Source organism: Choloepus didactylus, chromosome 1 (assembly GCF_015220235.1).
Source record: "Choloepus didactylus isolate mChoDid1 chromosome 1, mChoDid1.pri, whole genome shotgun sequence".
Lineage (NCBI taxonomy): Eukaryota > Metazoa > Chordata > Mammalia > Pilosa > Megalonychidae > Choloepus > Choloepus didactylus.
In genome coordinates, this window is record NC_051307.1 from 94,247,631 (window position 1) to 94,266,414 (window position 18,784).

General features: G+C 40.0%; 1 protein-coding gene and 1 pseudogene across 1 annotated transcript in view; one reads left to right on the forward strand and one right to left on the reverse strand.

Annotated features, from left to right (window-relative positions):
- The window catches only part of DYNLT2B (dynein light chain Tctex-type 2B), a 28,683-nt gene extending 12,027 nt beyond the window's left edge, over positions 1-16,656 (reverse strand). The window contains exons 1-3 of the mRNA XM_037837614.1: positions 16,403-16,656; positions 12,413-12,546; positions 328-397 (exon numbers count right to left, since the gene is read on the reverse strand). Of these exons, the coding sequence (XP_037693542.1) occupies positions 328-397; positions 12,413-12,546; positions 16,403-16,515 (317 nt within the window). The 5' untranslated portion in view covers positions 16,516-16,656. The remainder of the gene's footprint in view (positions 1-327; positions 398-12,412; positions 12,547-16,402) is intronic.
- Positions 16,657-16,786: 130 nt separating this feature from the next.
- Positions 16,787-17,336, forward strand: LOC119518524 (annotated as a pseudogene).
- Positions 17,337-18,784: the final 1,448 nt, after the last annotated feature.

The following is an 18,784-nucleotide window of genomic DNA, read 5'->3' on the forward strand; positions in this document are numbered from 1 at the left end:
TGATTTAGGAGAGTGACAGGACCCAAAACCGAGCCATAAGGAATATGGGAAGAAACATGTACACTTAATCCCATGGGAGCACATGTACATAAAGCCTAAAAGATATATTAGCCTATAGATAGTATGAAACTGAGTTACCCCATGAAGCTCATCCAGCCTGTCAACTTTACTGTTCATACCAGGACCCCTTTGGTTCACAGCTGCATTTTGTTACACTGTCCTTTCCTCACACTTTGCAAGGACATGATTTTACTGCATTGTTAAGAGGGTGAATACCTAATAAGAAGTATATATGAATAAAACAAGAAGGAAAAACCAACTACTCACAATACACCTTCACCTCTTTGTTCTCCAATTATTACTTGCACCACCATTTTGTATCGGTCAAATCCCATTTCTAGAAAGAGAGAATAAGAAAATTATAAGTAAATATGTAAACTTATGTACCAAAGGCAAATTTGCCCAGAAATGGACATAAGCATTCAATCCACAAGAACTTACTGTATATGGTCATAATTTTGGGAGTCAGAGAGACTGGAGGACAAATCCTAACTGTAAACTTACTAAGTGTGTAAGCTTACAGAAGTTATTTAATTTTTCAGTTTACGTCTCCCTCATCTGTTAAATGGGAATATCACTATCTATCTCCCAGGGGTGATGTGAGAGTAAATGAGATAAGATATAGTAATATATAAAGCATGCAGAACAGTACTGATACATAGTAGTCTCTCCATAAACCTTAGCTTCTTTCCTTTCTCCTCTACTCTTTTTTATGCAATTTTATTGAGATACATTCACATAACATATAATCATCCAAAGAGTACAATTGTTCACAGTATCATCACATAGTTGTGCATTCATCACTACAATCAATTTTTTGAACATTTTCATTACTCCAAAATCCTCTACTCTAAAGTCAGGCCCTGAGCTAAGCCCTTGATAGACAGAAATAAATAAAATACTCTTCTTGCCTTAACCAGATGACAGTAGTTGGGAAAACAGATATGAAAAGTAAAATGAAATGCAATATAGAGTACTGAGCTGGGGCTCCTCCCTTTTTCGGGGCAGAAAGAAGGAATGACCAGAGAAGACTTCATGGAGGATGTGACAAAAGAGCTGAGTCTCGAAGGAAAAGTGTGAATTCACCAGGGTCATGATGTCTCTCCACTCAATGGAAAGGGAATTGCACGTGCAGAGGCAGGAGAGCATGGGATCTTTAGGAAAGTCTAAGCTGTTCAATAAGGCAGACAAGAAAAAGAAACAAGATTCTGGAATTCACTAGGGTGGCCTAGCACAATTCAGCTCCAGAAACTTAACTGCTAAAGCAGCAAATTGAAAAATTGAAAATTTTAATTCCAAATCTCAAGAAAAGAAAACAGAACTATTCCCTTTTCTGACCAGGGCACAGTGGAAACATTTTATTTTATTTTATTTTTTTTTTAATCATCATTTTATTGAGATATATTCACATACCACGCAGTCATACAAAACAAATTGTACTTTCGATTGTTTACAGTACCATTACATAGTTGTACATTCACCTAAATCAATCCCTGACACCTTTATTAGCACACACAGAAAAATAACAAGAATAATAATTAGAGTGAAAAAGAGCAATTGAAGTAAAAAAGAACACTGGGTACCTTTGTCTGTTTGTTTCCTTCCCCTATTTTTCTACACATCCATCCATAAACTAGACAAAGTGGAGTTTGGTCCTTATGGCTTTCCCAATCCCTTTGTCACCCCTCATAAGCTACATTTTTATACAACTGTCTTCGAGATTCATGGGTTCTGGGTTGTAGTTTGATAGTTTCAGGTATCCACCACCAGCTACCCCAATTCTTTAGAACCTAAAAAGGGTTGTCTAAAGTGTGCGTAAGAGTGCCCACCAGAGTGATCTCTCGGCTCGTTTTGGAATCTCTCTGCCACTGAAGCTTATTTCATTTTCTTTCACATCCCCCTTTTGGTCAAGAAGATGTTCTCCGTCCCACGATGCCGGGTCTACATTCCTCCCCGGGAGTCATATTCCACGTTGCCAGGGAGATTCACTCCCCTGGGTGTCTGATCCCACGTAGGGGGGAGGGCAGTGATTTCACCTTTCAAGTTGGCTTAGCCAGAGAGAGAGGGCCACATCTGAGCAACAAAGAGGCATTCAGGAGGAGACTCTTAGGCACAAATATAGGGAGGCCTAGCCTCTCCTTTGCAGCAACCGTCTTCCCAAGGGTAAAACTTATGGTAGAGGGCTCAACCCATCAAACCACCAGTCCCCTATGTCTGTGGTCATGTTAGCAACCATGGAGGTGGGGAACGCGAATACCCCTGCATTCTCCACAGGCTCCTCAAGGGGGCACTACATCTTTTTTTTTTTCCTTGTTTTTCTTTTTTTTTTTTTTAAACTTTCCCTTCTTTTTTTTTTTTTTTTTTTTTAATCATCATTTTATTGAGATATATTCACATACCACGCAGTCATACAAAACAAATTGTACTTTCGATTGTTTACAGTACCATTACATAGTTGTACATTCATCACCTAAATCAATCCCTGACACCTTCATTAGCACACACACAAAAACAACAAGAATAATAATTAGAGTGAAAAAGAGCAATCGAAGCAAAAAAGAACACTGGGTACCCTTGTCTGCTTGTTTCCTTCCCCTACTTTTCTACACATCCATCCATAAACTAGACAAAGTGGTGTTTGGTCCTTATGGCTTTCCCAATCCCATTGTCACCCCTCATAAGCTACATTTTTATACAACTGTCTTCGAGATTCATGGGTTCTGGGTTGTAGTTTGATAGTTTCAGGTATCCACCACCAGCTACCCCAATTCTTTAGAACCTAAAAAGGGTTGTCTAAAGTGTGCATAAGAGTGCCCACCAGAGTGACCTCTCGGCTCCTTTTGGAATCTCTCTGCCACTGAAGCTTATTTCATTTCCTTTCACATCCCCCTTTTGGTCAAGAAGATGTTCTCCGTCCCACGGTGCCAGGTCTACATTCCTCCCTGGGAGTCATATTCCACGTTGCCAGGGAGATTCACTTCCCTGGGTGTCTGATCCCACGTAGGGGGGAGGGCAGTGATTTCACCTTTCAAGTTGGCTTAGCCAGAGAGAGAGGGCCACATCTGAGCAACAAAGAGGCATTCAGGAGGAGACTCTTAGGCACAAATATAGGGAGGCCTAGCCTCTCCTTTGCAGCAACCGTCTTCCCAAGGGTAAAACTTATGGTAGAGGGCTCAACCCATCAAACCACCAGTCCCCTATGTCTGTGGTCATGTTAGCAACCATGGAGGTGGGGAACGCGAATACCCCTGCATTCTCCACAGGCTCCTCAAGGGGGCACTACATCTTTTTTTTTTTCCTTGTTTTTCTTTTTTTTTTTTTTTAAACTTTCCCTTCTTTTTTAAATCAACTGTATGAAAAAAAAAGTTAAAAAGAAAACAAACATACAATAAAAGAACATTTCAAAGAGACCATAACAAGGGAGTAAGAAAAAGACAACTAACCTAAGATAACTGCTTAACTTCCAACATGTTCCTACTTTACCCCAAGAAAGCTACATAATATAGCAACATTTCGGTGAACTTGTTCCTACTATATCCATCAGAAATTAACAGACCATAGTCATTTCTGGGCATCCCCAGAACGTTAAATAGCTTATCTGTTCTTCTTGGATTATTGTTCCCCCTTCCTTAATTACTCTCTACTGCTAGTTCCCCTACATTCTACATTATAAACCATTTGTTTTACATTTTTCAAAGTTCACATTAGTGGTAGCATATAATATTTCTCTTTTTGTGCCTGGCTTATTTCGCTCAGCATTATGTCTTCAAGGTTCATCCATGTCATATGTTTCACCAGATCGTTCCTTCTTACTGCCGCGTAGTATTCCATCGTGTGTATATACCACATTTTATTTATCCACTCATCTGTTGAAGGACATTTTTGGGTTGTTTCCATCTCTTGGCAATTGTGAATAATGCTGCTATGAACATTGGCGTGCAGATATCTGTTCGTGTCACTGCTTTCCGATCTTCCGGGTATATACCGAGAAGTGCAATCGCTGGATCGAATGGTAGCTCTATATCTAGTTTTCTAAGGAACTGCCAGACTGACTTCCAGAGTGGCTGAACCATTATACAGTCCCACCAACAATGAATAAGAGTTCCAATTTCTCCACATCCCCTCCAGCATTTGTAGTTTCCTGTTTGTTTATTGGCAGCCATTCTAACCGGTGTTAGATGGTATCTCACTGTGGTCTTAATTTGCATCTCTCTAATAGCTAGTGAAGCTGAACAATTTTTCATGTGTTTCTTGGCCATTTGTATTTCCTCTTCAGAGAACTGTCTTTTCATATCTTTTGCCCATTTTATAATTGGGCTGTCTGTACTATTGTCATTGAGTTGTAGGATTTCTTTGTATATGCAAGATATCAGTCTTTTGTCAGATACATGGTATCCAAAAATTTTTTCCCATTGAGTTGGCTGCCTCTTTACCTTTTTGAGAAATTCCTTTGAGGTGCAGAAACTTCGAAGCTTGAGGAGTTCCCATTTATCTATTTTCTCTTTTGTTGCTTGTGCTTTGGGTGTAAAGTCTAGGAAGTGGCCGCCTAATACAAGGTCTTGAAGATGTTTTCCTACATTATCTTCTAGGAGTTTTATGGTACTTTCTTTTATATTGAGATCTTTGGTTCATTTTGAGTTAATTTTTGTGTAGTGGGTGAGGTAGGGGTCCTCTTTCATTCTTTTGGATATGGATATCCAACTCTCCCAGCCCCATTTGTTGAAAAGACCATTATGGCTCAGTTCAGTGACTTTGGGGGCCTTATCAAAGATCAGTTGGCCATAGATCTGAGGGTCTATCTCTGAATTCTCAATTCGATTCCATTGATCTATATGTCTATCTTTGTGCCAGTACCATGCTGTTTTGGCAACTGTGGCTTTATAATAAGCTTCAAAGTCAGGGAGTGTAAGTCCTCCCACTTTGTTTTTCTTTTTTAGAGTGTCTTTGGCAATTCGAGGCATCTTCCCTTTCCAAATAAATTTGATAACTAGCTTTTCCAAGTCTGCAAAGTAGGATGTTGGAATTTTGATTGGGATTGCATTGAATCTGTAGATGAGTTTGGGTAGAATTGACATCTTAATGACATTTAGTCTTCCTATCCATGAACATGGAATATTTTTCCATCTTTTAAGGTCCCCTTCTATTTCTTTTAGTAGAGTTATGTAGTTTTCTTTGTATAGATCTTTTACATCTTTGGTTAAGTTTACTCCGAGGTACTTGATTTTTTTAGTTGCTATTGAAAATGGTATCTTTTTCTTGAGTGTCTCTTCAGTTTGTTCACTTCTAGCATATAGAAACATTACTGACTTATGTGCATTAATCTTCTATCCTGCTACTTTGCTAAATTTGTTTATTAGCTCTAGTAGGTGTATCGTTGATTTTTCAGGGTTTTCTAGATATAAGATCATATCATCTGCAAACAATGACAGTTTTACTTCTTCTTTTCCAATTTGGATGCCTTTTATTTCTTTGTCTTGCCAGATTGCCCTGGCTAGCACTTCCAGCACAATGTTGAATAACAGTGGTGACAGCGGGCATCCTTGTCTTGTTCCTGATCTTAGAGGGAAGGCTTTCAGTCTCTCACCATTGAGTACTATGCTGGCTGTGGGTTTCTCATATATGCTCTTTATCATGTTGAGGAAGTTTCCTTCAATTCCTACCTTTTGAAGTGTTTTTATCAAAAAGCGATGTTGGATTTTGTCAAATGCTTTTTCAGCATCTATTGAGATGATCAATTGATTTTTCCCTTTTGACTTGTTAATGTGTTGTAATACATTGATTGATTTTCTTATGTTGAACCATCCTTGCATGCCTGGAATGAACCCCACTTGGTCGTGGTGTATGATTTTTTTAATGTGTCTTTGGATTCGATTTGCAAGTATTTTGTTGAGGATTTTTGCATCTATATTCATTCGGGAGATTGGCCGGTAGTTTTCCTTTTTCGTAGCATCTTTGCCTGGTTTTGGTATTAGATTGATGTTAGCTTCATAAAATGAGTTAGGTAGTGTTCCATTTTCTTCAATGTTTTCAAAGAGTTTGAGTAAGACTGGTGTCAGTTCTTTCTGGAAAGTTTGGTAGAATTCCCCTGTGAAGCCATCTGGCCCTGGGCATTTATTTGTGGGAAGCTTTTTGATGACTGATTGGATCTCTTTGCTTGTGATGGGTTGGTTGAGGTCTTCTATTTCTTCTCTGGTCAGTCTAGGTTGTTCATATGTTTCCAGGAAATTGTCCATTTCTTCTACATTATCCAGTTTGTTGCCATACAGTTGTTCATAATATCCTCTTATAATTTTTTTAATTTCTTCAGGATCTGCAGTTATGTCACCTTTTTCATTCATTATTTTGTTTATATGGGTCTTCTCTGTTTTTGATTTTGTCAGTCTAGCTAGGGGCTTGTCAATCTTGTTGATCTTCTCAAAGAACCAACTTTTGGTGATATTTATCCTCTCTATTGTTTTTTTGTTCTCTATGTCATTTATTTCTGCTTTAATCCTTGTTATTTCTTTTCTTGTACTTGGTTTAGGATTGGTTTGCTGTTCATTTTCTAGCTTCTTCAGTTGATCCATTAGTTCTTTGATTTTGGCTCTTTCTTCCTTTTTAATATATGCATTTAGTGCTATAAATTTCCCCCTTAGCACTGCTTTTGCTGCATCCCATAGGTTTTGGTATGTTGTGTTCTCATTTTCATTCGTCTCTATATATTTAGCAATTTCTCTTGCTATTTCTTCTTTAACCCACTGATTGTTTAGGAGTGTGTTGTTTAACCTCCAGGTATTTGTGAATTTTCTAAGTCTCTGCTGGTTATTGACTTCTAATTGTATTCCATTGTGGTCAGAGAATGTGCTTTGAATAATTTCAATCTTTTTAAATTTATTGAGGCTTGTTTTATGTCCCAGCATATGATCTATTCTGGAGAAAGTTCCATGAGCACTAGAAAAGTATGTGTATCCTGGTGATTTGGGATGTAATGTCCTGTATATGTCTGTTAAATCTAATTCATTTATCAGATTGTTCAGGTTTTCAGTTTCCTTATTGGTCTTCTGTCTGGTTGATCTATCTATAGGAGAGAGTGATGTGTTGAAGTCTCCCACAATTATTGTGGAAACATCAATTGCTTCCTTTAGTTTTGCCAGTGTTTCTCTCATGTATTTTGTGGCACCTTGGTTGGGTGCATAGACATTTACGATTGTTATTTCTTCTTGCTGAATTGCCCCTTTTATTAGTATGTAGTGGCCTTCTTTGTCTCTCAAAACATCCCTGCATTTGAAGTCTATTTTATCTGAGATTAATATTGCTACACCTGCTTTCTTTTGGCTGTAGCTTGCATGAAATATTTTTTTCCATCCTTTCACTTTCAGTTTCTTTGTGTCCCTGTGTCTAAGATGAGTCTCTTGTATGCAACATATTGATGGTTCATTTTTTTTGATCCATTCTGCGAATCTATATCTTTTAATTGGGGAGTTTAATCCATTTACATTCAACGTTAAAACTGTGAAGGCATTTCTTGAATCGGCCATCTTATCCTTTGGTTTATGTTTGCCATATTTTTCCCTCTCTCTATTAATATCCTTTATTGTACCCATACCGAATCTCTTTAGTACTGAACCTTTCTCCAAGTCTCTCTGTCCTTTCTTTGTTTCTCTGTCTGTAGGGCTCCCTTTAGTATCTCCAGTAGGGCAGGTCTCTTGTTAGCAAATTCTCTCAGCATTTGTTTGTCTGTGAAAAATTTAAGCTCTCCCTCAAATTTGAAGGAGAGCTTTGCTGGATAAAGTATTCTTGGCTGGAAATTCCTCTCACTCAGAATTTTAAATATATCGTGTCACTGCCTTCTCGCCTCCATGGTGGCTGCTGAGTAGTCACTACTTAGTCTTATGCTGTTTCCTTTGTATGTGGTGAATTGCTTTTCTCTTGCTGCTTTCAGAACTTGCTCCTTCTCTTCTGTGTTTGACAGTGTGATCAGAATATGTCTTGGAGTGGGTTTATTTGGATTTATTCTATTTGGAGTTCGCTGAGCATTTATGATTTGTGTATTTATGTTGTTTAGAAGATTTGGGAAGTTTTCCCCAACAATTTCTTTGAATACTCTTCCTAGACTTTTACCCTTTTCTTCCCCTTCTGGGACACCAATGAGTCTTATATTCGGACGTTTCATATTATCTATCATATCCCTGAGGTCCATTTCGATTTTTTCAATTTTTTTCCCCATTCTTTCTTTTATGCTTTCATTTTCCATTCTGTCATCTTCCAGGTCACTGATTCGTTGTTCAACTTCCTCTAGTCTTGTACTATGAGTGTCCAGAATCTTTTTAATTTGGTCAACAGTTTCTTTAATTTCCATAAGATCATCCATTTTTATATTTAGTCTTGCAATGTCTTCTTTATGCTCTTCCAGAGTCTTCTTGATTTCCTTCATATCCCATACTATGGTCTCATTGTTCATCTTTAGTTCTTTGAGTAGCTGCTCTAGGTGCTGTGTCTCTTCTGGTCTTTTGATTTGGGTGCTTGGGCTTGGGTTATCCATATCGTCTGGTTTTTTCATATGCTTTATAATTTTCTGTTGTTTTTGGCCTCGTGGCATTTGCTGAACTTGATAGGGTTCTTTGAGGGTTTGTAGACCTATTGAAGTCCTTATCTCTAATTTATCAGATCTACAGCTTCGTGGAGTACACTTTCTCTAATTAACCAGCAGGTGGCGTCCACGAGCCACCTGTTCTCCACAAGCCAGTTCTCCCCTGCTTAGCCTTTTTGGTGAGTGGGGGAGTGAGTCTTGTGGGGCCCAATTGGTGTACCAAGCTTGCGTGTGTAGTTGGTGTTGCCTGCCCTGTATGTGGGGCGTGTTTCTGGGCAGTTGGGGAGGGGGGTGGCCCTAACAATCAAATCTCCCTGATGATCCTAGAGTTTTAAAGCTGCTGCAATAGTCTAATCCTTCAGTTCAGTCCTGCCACACTTTGTCTCTGCCACTGACCCACAAGTCTTTGGTATTGGCGTATGGCTCCTGAGACTTGCAAGTGGGCCCCTCTTCCAGGCTGTGCACCCCGGGTCCTCTGTTGAGGGATGACTGTGCTATGTCACAGGTGAGTGCCGTCCCCCCAGGGCAGTTCTGGGCTGCTGGGCTGTGTAGGGAGGCTCCCAGTCTGCTCAAATGATGGCTGAATGGTGTTTTGTTAATTCACACTGCTCCACCTTCCCAGCTCTGGGACAATCAGCTGAGGTTGCAGGGAAGGCTAATGTCCACGCCCAGTTTTGTGGTGTGTGCCTGTTATTTGAAGCACTTCCGTCACACTGGGTTGTCTGGGGCAGCTCTGGGCTATGGGGCTGGCGATGGGCAGGAGTGTTTCCTGTCCACCAGGATGGTGGCTGTGAGCAGACACCCCCCTTTTCTTGGGAAGTTGTGGTGTTTAGTGAATTTTCTCAGCCACTGGATTATTGCCTTTTGTCTCAGAGCTCTCTTAGTTCTGCTCTTGACTTGACGTGCCCAAATTGCAATTCTTTGAAGCTTTCTGTATTGGGCTTCTTAGAGTAATTGTTTTAGAAAAAGAAAAAAGGATTAAAAACAAACAAACAAACAAACAAACAGGGCCCTCCTCAGAGATCTAATGGGTTATTGAAATGCTAATAGACAAAGCAACCAGGGCCATTAAGGAAAGGTCCACAGGGCAGAGAGATCAGCTTTTCTTCGGGATTTGCATATGCGCCTCAAGGCCTGAGCTCCGCCCTTCCCCTTTCTGTGTTCGCCAGAACTCCAAAAATCCTCTGCTTTTATTTTGGAGTTTTTCGTGTTATTTTTTTTTTTCTATGCCTGTCTCCTCTCTGCTGGGCTGGCAGCTCTCAGATTCTCTGGTGTCTGGTCTCAGTCTATCTATGGTTGGAGTATGGATCAGTAGAATGAGTTTCCGAGAAGGGCTACCACTGCAGTTCTCCCTTCTCCTTCCCGGAGCTGACAGCCCCTCCTCCCACGGGACTGAGCCTGGCAGGGAGGGGCGCGGGTCCCCTGGCCGCAAAAACTTACAGATTTCGCTGATCTCAGCAGTTCGACATTTTCGTGAGTGTTGTATGAAGTATGCCCAAAGTCAGATTGCTCTGTGGTGTCCAGTCCACGCAGTTCCTGGCTTTTTACCTACTTTCCTGGAGGAGTAACTAAAACTTACAGCTCACCAGTCTGCCATCTTGCCCCGCCTCCTTATTTTAAAATGTGAAATGGGCAAAGTTGAAACAGAACTGACTCTCTTCGATGAAAGTAAAGGCCCCACAGTTCTGAGGGAAAAATAAAATAGTCTCAAGTACAGTGGGAGGAGAGTTAAGAAAACATCCGCACAATATCAGAGCATTCTGATATTAAAGGCAGAGTAAAACAGAAAGAAGCTGAATGGCAACATGTGAAGACGCAACAGCAAAAAAGAATAACAAGAAAGAAAGATAACTATTGTGCAAAGGACAAAAAAACTCAACCTAAAAGATAATATAAGCCAAGAAACAGGCAGAGATTCCTCACAACTGACTCACAAAATAGAACAATGTAAACTCATAAATTCAATAAAATAAGATCTCAAAAATTGGATTATAAAACAAAAGGGAGGAAAAGAAAGAATAACAGTCCTAAGAAACAAACTGAATACCTACACAATCTCATCGCAGAACTAAAAAATTCAAAATGGCAAGAGACAGAACAGATACAAATGAAAATTGAATTACTGGCTTAAGATAATCACAAGTAAATATCAATGGAAAAGGAATTATGACAGAGAGAAGCTAATAAAATGGAAGACAAAGATGATTCAACATAACAGTATTTGGTTTCCTGAAGAAGAGGATCCAACAAATGGAACGGGAAATGTATTCAGAAATGTTAGAAAATTACCCTGATATGAGAAAAATAAAATCTGCAGATTGAAAGATATTAAAGATTTGACACAAAGCCATATCCTAGAAAAGCAACTGGGCATCAAAGTTAAGGACAGGATTCTTTAAGGAGAGAACATCAGGCTGGCCTCAGATTTCTTCACAGTAATAATCAATGCCAGAAGAGAACAAAGCAAAGTCTACAAGGTTAGTGAGAAAATAAATTATTACCTCAAAATATCATAATCATCCAAAATGTACTCTAGTTGAAAGGCAAAATGCAGACATTCTCAAACATGAAAGAACCCAGGGAATATAGCATTTATAGGCCCTTCCTGTAAAAACCTGACAACAAAATCTCATCAGTTAAGAAGTGAACCAAAATAAAGAATTCAGCATGGAAATAACATGGTAAAAGGAATAAATGATGAGCAATTATTCTATTTAGAATTCAAATAAATACTGTATGAATATGGGAAGTATATCTATAGTATCTCATTTTTATTAAAGTGTTTATTTATTCATATATATATATATATATATATACATAGAAAAAGATCTGGTATATTCACCTAATATTAATGATTATTTATGGGTAGTGACATCTGGGGTGATTTATCTAATTTTATTTATTTTTCTTTATCATGCACATGTATCTTTTCTTTTATAAAAATGTTAATAGTGAATGTTAATAAATAAGTATGAAAATAAAAATGCTAATATACAAACAAGTTAATTCTGGGTGATGGAAATATCAAATAGGAGTGATATTTTCTTCTTTGTACTTTTCTGTATTTTTTAATTTCTCAAAGTTAAAACAAATTTAAAAAAGAAGGAAATACTCAACATTATATAGAAACTATCTTTGGGTAATAGAATTTTATATAATTTAAAAATAACTTTATGTGTACTTTTCTGTACACACTGCCCAAGTTTAATACAATGAGGATGTATTACTTTTACAAAGACATTCCTGCCCACTCCCCAATCTTATCTTTAAAAAAAAGATAGATAGAAAGGACTTTTCAGATGATGTAACATTATTAAAAAGAGAGCAAGAGAGAGAGAACAGGGTAAGAAAAGCACAAGATATGCTCTGCAGGAATGAAGGGCTGAGTGAGGTAAGGAGTTAAGTATACCGCTGGAGAGATGGAATAGCGCCAGACAGTGTGGGTTCTGAATGCCAGCCTAGGGATTGATAGCTTGGTGGGAAAAAAACAGCCAAGAGTTATTGGGGGAAAAGAGCTCCTGTGCTTCCTGGCCTTTCTCAATACTATGATTTCTTGGACAGTGGTTCCCTACAATGTTTTCTTTCCCATCTTTTTTCTTTGTCCCACAGTCTGCAAAAACCTATATGTGTAAAAGTCACCAATAATTATAGAAAACTAGACATTGAGGAGAAATTTGTCTTTAATAGAATGCACAGCTTAAGTCACTTGTTAAAGAATGGGGATGGGACATGGGTGAAAATGAATGTTTGAGGCAAGTAATTTCCAATTACCACCATGATTACCTTTTAACTTATCTTTAATGTTTTCTGATAAATGTTTTGTGAGCTGAGGTGTTTCTTCTGGAGAATATTCAGCATTTGCCAATTCCTCCTTGAGCACAGCATGGATACAGTCTTTAACCAGAGAAGGTTTGAACCTAAATTAAACAATTTGAGAATATCTTATCAGTAACTCCAAAACCAATTTACCTCCACATTTCAATTTCCCCCAGTCTTTTGTCATTAGTACCATTTAATCCTTCTTTTTCATATTTTTTATTATGAAAGTAATAAAACCAAATTTAAAAAAAAGTCATATTCTGAATTTCCATCTCTAGCCTAGACCACTCCCTTGAACTTCAGATCACATAATCCAACATATATTCCATTTGGATGTTGTACCACTTTGTATATATTATGTCCCCCAGAAAAAGCCATGTTCTTTGATGCAATCTTGTGGGGGCAGACATATTAGTGGGAATTAAGTTGGAACGTTTGGATTAGGTTGTTTCCATGGAAATGCACCCCACCCAACTGTGGGTGATAACTCTGATTGGATAACTTTCACAGAGGTATGGCCCTGCCCATACAGCGGCCTTGATTAGTTTGCTGGAGCACTATATAAGCTCAGACAGAGGGAGCGGGCTTGCTACAGCCAAGTGGGACACTTTGAAGAATACACAGAAGCTGAGAGAGTAGCTGCAGATAGAGACAGTTTGAAGACAGCTATTGAAAGCAGACTCTTGCTCCGGAGAAGCTAACACCCCAAGAGCAACTGAGAGTGACATTTTTGAGGAACTGCAGCCTAGAGAGGAACATCCTGGGAGAAAGCCATTTTGAAACCAGAACTTTGGAGCACATGCCAGCCACGTGCCTTCCCAGCTAACAGAGGTTTTCTGGACACCATTGGCCATCCTCCAGTGAAGGTACCCAATTGCTGATGTGTTACCTTGGACACTTTATGGCCTTAAGACTGTAACTCTGTAACCAAATAACCCCCCTTTATAAAAACCAATCCAGTTATGGTGTTTTGCATCCCGGCAGCATTACCAAACTAGAATAGATGTCTGCTAGGCAACTCCAACCAAACACATCCAACATTGAGCTTCTGATATTCTCCTCCCCAAAACTAAGTCCTCTTTCCCTATCTCAATCAATGGCAACTCCATTCTTCCAGTTGCACAAGCCAAAAACCCTGGTGCCAGCCTACAGCCCCCATCTATTAATGAGCAAATCCTATCAGTTAACCTTCAAAATTAATCTAAGACTCAACCACTTCTAACCACCTCATCACCACAACCTTGCTCCAAGCTACCATGACCTCCTTCCTGGATTACAATGGTCTCCTAACAAGTTACTCTTAGTGTCTGCCTTTGCCTCCACATCCTGTTCTCAACATAGCTACCAAAATATATGTCAAATATATGTCAAATCTTGACACTCCTCTATTCAAAACACTCCAAATTTCCCATTTCACTCAGAATAAAAGCCAGAGTTCTCACTGTGACTTGCAAGGTCAAACAGGATTAATCCCACCCCCAACCCCCAACAACAGAAGACCTTATTTTCTACTACTTCTTTCCCTCAAGTTCTCTCTACTCAGGTCCCACTGGGCTTCCCTATGTTCCTTGACCATACCAGACATGCAAACCTTAGTGCCTCTGCCTGAAATGCTCATCGTCTCTCTGTATGTATGGCTAGCTCCCTCACGTCTTTCAAATCTTTATTCAGAAGTCATCTTCCCTGGCTACCCTAAGCCTTCAAACCACCCTCCTACTATCGGCACTTCATATCTTCCTTCCTGGCACTTATTACACTATACAGTTAACTTATGTATTTATTGTATTTGTTGTCCTTCTATTCCACTAGAACACAAACTCCATGAGAACAAGGATTTTTGTTTTGTTCACTGCTGAAACCCCCATTTCCGAGAACAGGACCCAACAAAGAGCAGACATTTAACAAATATTTGTTAAATGAACGGATCACTGAATAAAGGAAGGCAGGAAAAAGGAAAAAAGCCACCGCTAATTTCTCCACCCTAATGATACCATTAACATTTTGGCTGTATTTTTATTTACTACAACACTCGGCTCCTTTTCTGAATATATATTCATCAGCTGATTTGTCTATCATGTGCAGGTTACCAGAATGTTTTAAGTTTTATATGTGGTTTAATATTTGTTAGTGTCTCTTCATTACCTTTTTTTTAATAATTCAATTTTTTTTAGATATATTCACATACCATACAGTCATACAAATCATACAATCAAGAGTTCACAGTACCACCATGTAATTTGTGCGTCCATCACCAAAATGAATTTTTGGACATTTTCATTACCACACACACAAAAGTAATAAGGATAAAAATTAAAGTGAAAAAGAACAATTAAGGTAAAAAAGATCACTGGGTGCTTTTTTTTTTTTTTTTTGGCCCCTTTTTTCTACTCATCCATCCATACACTGGACAAAGGGGAGTGTGAGCCACATGGCTTTCCCAATCACATTGTCACCCCTCATAAGCTACATTTTTATACAATCGTCTTCCAGATTCAAGGGTTCTGGGTTGTAGTTTGATAATTTCAGGTATTTACTGCTAGCTATTCCAATTTATTAGAACCTGAAAAGGGTTGTCTACATTGTGTGTAAGAGTGCCCACCAGAGTGACCTCTCGGCTCCTTTTGGAATCTCTCTGCTACTGAAGCTTATTTCATTTCCTTTCACATCCCCCTTTTGGTCAAGAAGATGTTCTCCATCCCACAATGCCGGGCCCACATTCCTCCCCGGGAGTCATATTCCATGTTGCCAGGGGTATTTACACCCCTGGGTGTCAGATCCCACGCAAGGGGGAGGGCAGTGATTTCACCTGCCAAGTTGGCTTAGTTAGAGAGAGAAGGCCCCATCTGAGCAACCAAGAGGCATTCGGAAGGAGGCTCTTAGGCACATTTATAGGCAGGCCTAGCCTCTCCTTTGCAGCAAGTCTTCCCAAGTGCTCGTTATCTTTTAACACATATTTTCTTTGCTCTCTTGCCTGCTTATTCTCATAGATGAACTTTAGAATTATTGTCAAATTTCTAATACTTGATGTGTTAATAGGAAATCTTGTCTTCCTATTAACAAACATCCTATATCTGGTTCCTTCCTTAAGCCTTTTCTATCCTCAGTAAAATGTTAAGGTTTTCCTCAAACAAGTCACACATCTCATAGGATTATTCCTGCATAATATTTATTTTTAGTTAATTCTGTTCTGCACTGTCTCACAACAGAAACAGGCTGAATAGCATTCTATGCATCCAGGATCTTTCACCAAGATAACGGAACAAACCTTTATCTATTCCCATTTTACCTAAGGGAAAACTGCTGCATGACATTTTATCATGATGTAACCAGTTCCTGGCTTCCAATACTCCCAAAGTGTTAGATTCAGCAAACAATCTGATATCAAATAGAGGAGGGGTTTGGGGAGTCTTTTTTTTTTTTAATCTTTTTCTCCTGAGAAGATGAAGTTAGTGACTTTGTGCCTTAATTCTAGAAAGGTAACGGGGTGGCGAGCCAATGGCCTCAGCTTACTACCTCGGGAGAACTTCACACAAGTTCCGTGCTCCGCATTAGGGTAAGAGGACACCGTAACCCTCGGAACAAGGCTGAATAGCATTCGACGCAAGCTGATTGTTTTCCACCTGTTTCCATTCCCTCCTTCTCGTTTCCCCTGTGCCCAAAGCCGGTTTCTCCTAGAACCATCCATCCCCACTGCGCCAAGTTAAGACGCACCCTGCGCCCTAAGGGTGAATGCGGTCCTCCGCTGCCCCCTGCAGCTGAAAGCCGGAGACGAGCCAGGATGTTAGGACAGCGCCATCTCTCCCCGCCTCCGCCCCGCCCCCACCGGCCAGGCCCCGCCCCCACCAGTCGGGCGTCCGCACGCTGCTCTCTGACGTCAGGGCTTCCCAGCGAGCTTTCCCTCCCCGAGCCGGCACTCCCGCAGACCGCTCCAGCCACATCCCGTTTACTACCCGCCTTTGCTGGAAAACGGGCCGCAATATATAGGTGTTCTCAGGCTCCCCTACGTTCTTCTCAGTTTCAGGCACCCCGTCACCCACAGAAGAGGACACGCCGGCCGACGCAGACATGGCCGGGGCTTCTTGGCCCGGGTGTAGCTCGCGATGAAGGGCCAGGCTGGTTGCAGGCGGGTGCGGCTCCTAGGTGGCAAACCGTTCCCTGGGCGACGGGCTCGCCCTTAGCCCTCACGTGACTTTGCCGCGCGCTCTCGGGAAGGCGGCCCCACCCTGGTCAGCAGGCTCTCTCCGCCCTTTCCGGAGCCTGCGCACGACGTTAGGCGGGCAATCGCAATAAGTTGGACCGGCATTGGTTGTCCCTGTTAGGCTTTGCCCTAAAGAGCTCACAGGTTTGGTTTGGGGCGGTGTGAGGGGAGGCCTTGAACTAAGCTGTTAGTAACTAGAGTGCCACTTGCTGTAACAAAAGGTACTCGGTGGTATGGAAACAGAAGGGAAGCACTGAATTATATACCTGAATTATACAATCGTGTGATGGTATTTACAAACGAAATAGAGTTGAGATATAACAAAACCCCTGATGTTTAAAAGTTCTTTACCACAGAAAAGGCGCAGGGTTTGAAACATGGCGGACGCTGTGGACCAGCAACAAACTACCAATACCGTAGAGTAGCCCCTGGGTCTCATCAGACTCAGTCTGGATGAGCGAGTTTATGTGAAAATGAGAAACGACCGAGAGCTTCGAGGTAGATTACATGCTTATCAACATTTAAATATGATATTCAGAGATGTGGAAGAAACTGTGAGTACTATAGAAATTGATGAAGAAACATGAAGAGATATATAAATCAACAAAACGTAATATTCCGATGCTTTTTGTCCGAGGCGATGGTGTGGTACTAGTGCCCCCCCCCCCCACTGAGAGTTGGCTGAAATAGGAGACTTTGTACTACCACCTCTAAATGTCGAAGATATAGAAAGAAGTCTGTGTAAATTTTGATATTAAGAAATAACCAATGATTCTTCATGAGTTGTAGATAACAGACAAGTTCTTAAGCTAAATAGCATTTTTATTTTTTGCAGCCCTTCCAAAAAAATGTAATCACAAAATGCAGAACTCTTTTTCAGCAGCTGGTTTGCTCCTTTATTTTTCCAAACAACTTCTGATTTTTTTTTTCTTCCAATTAAATCTGACTTTTCCCTTTTTGATTTTTTAAAAAACATGCACTCACCTGTCCTGTGAATTCTTTAAAGTAAGCACACCTACATTCACTTTATACACATTTGCAGTGCACCTAATCTGTTACAGGCACCAAGTCAGGTGCTGGCCTACTAGTTTTGTCATTGTGCTTCCTGCTTTCAAGTCTTCTGAGGAGGCATTTGTTGAAACAACAATTACAGGGTAGTGAGATTAGCGCTGACAGAATAATGCTTATAAGGTGTCTTAAGAGTACCCAAATCAGAATGCGGTGGGTGGATAGGTGTGGTGATTATGATTTGTCATTATAAATGTTAACATTTGCAGTAAAATATGAAGGGCAGTTTGTTCCTTTAAAAAAAAAAAAGTTATTTACCCCATGTGATGGTTAATTTCATGTGTCAACTTGACTAGGTTACAGTGTCCAGTTGTTTGTTTGGTCAAACATTGGCCTGCTTTTATTGGATATGTCCCCCCAAGGATATTGCCTGTAGCAATGTGAGTAGGCCCTTCATCCAATCAGCTGGAGGTCCTAAATGCCAAATTGAGGATTTCAGAGGTCAGAATAATCGGCCTCAACTTCAGCATAAGTGCTTGCTGGAATTTCCAGCCACCCAGCTTCCCCTGGGGAATTTGCACTAAGGACTTCAACATCCTCTTTATTGGAGTTTCCAGCTTACAGCCTGCCCTATGGAGTCTGGACTTGCCCACCCCCATAGTAACTTGAGTCATTTCCTTTTAATCAGTGTGTGTGTGTGTGTGTGTGTGTGTGTGTGTGTGTGTGTGTAAAAATCTATTGATTCTGTTTCTCTGGAAAACCCTAGTGCAACCCTGCAATTTTCCAGCAAGCAGGACCTGCTTTTTAAATTATTATTATTATGAAACAATTTTCAAATTCAAAGAAAAGTACAAAAACAAGAACAGTACAAAAAATTTTTTTTGCTGAACCATTTGAGAGTATGTTGCTCAGCTCATCACCTCCAATACTTTCACACATTTTTCTGCAAAGGACATTCTCTTAACAAGAATACAACCATCAAAATCAGTAAATTAACACTGATGCATTACTACCCTCTACTTCTCAGACCCATTCAGAGTTCTCCAATTGTCACACAGCACAAGGACCTAGTTCATGAGCATGTGTTGCATCAAGCTGTATCCCTTTAATTCTCCTTCCATCTTTCAATC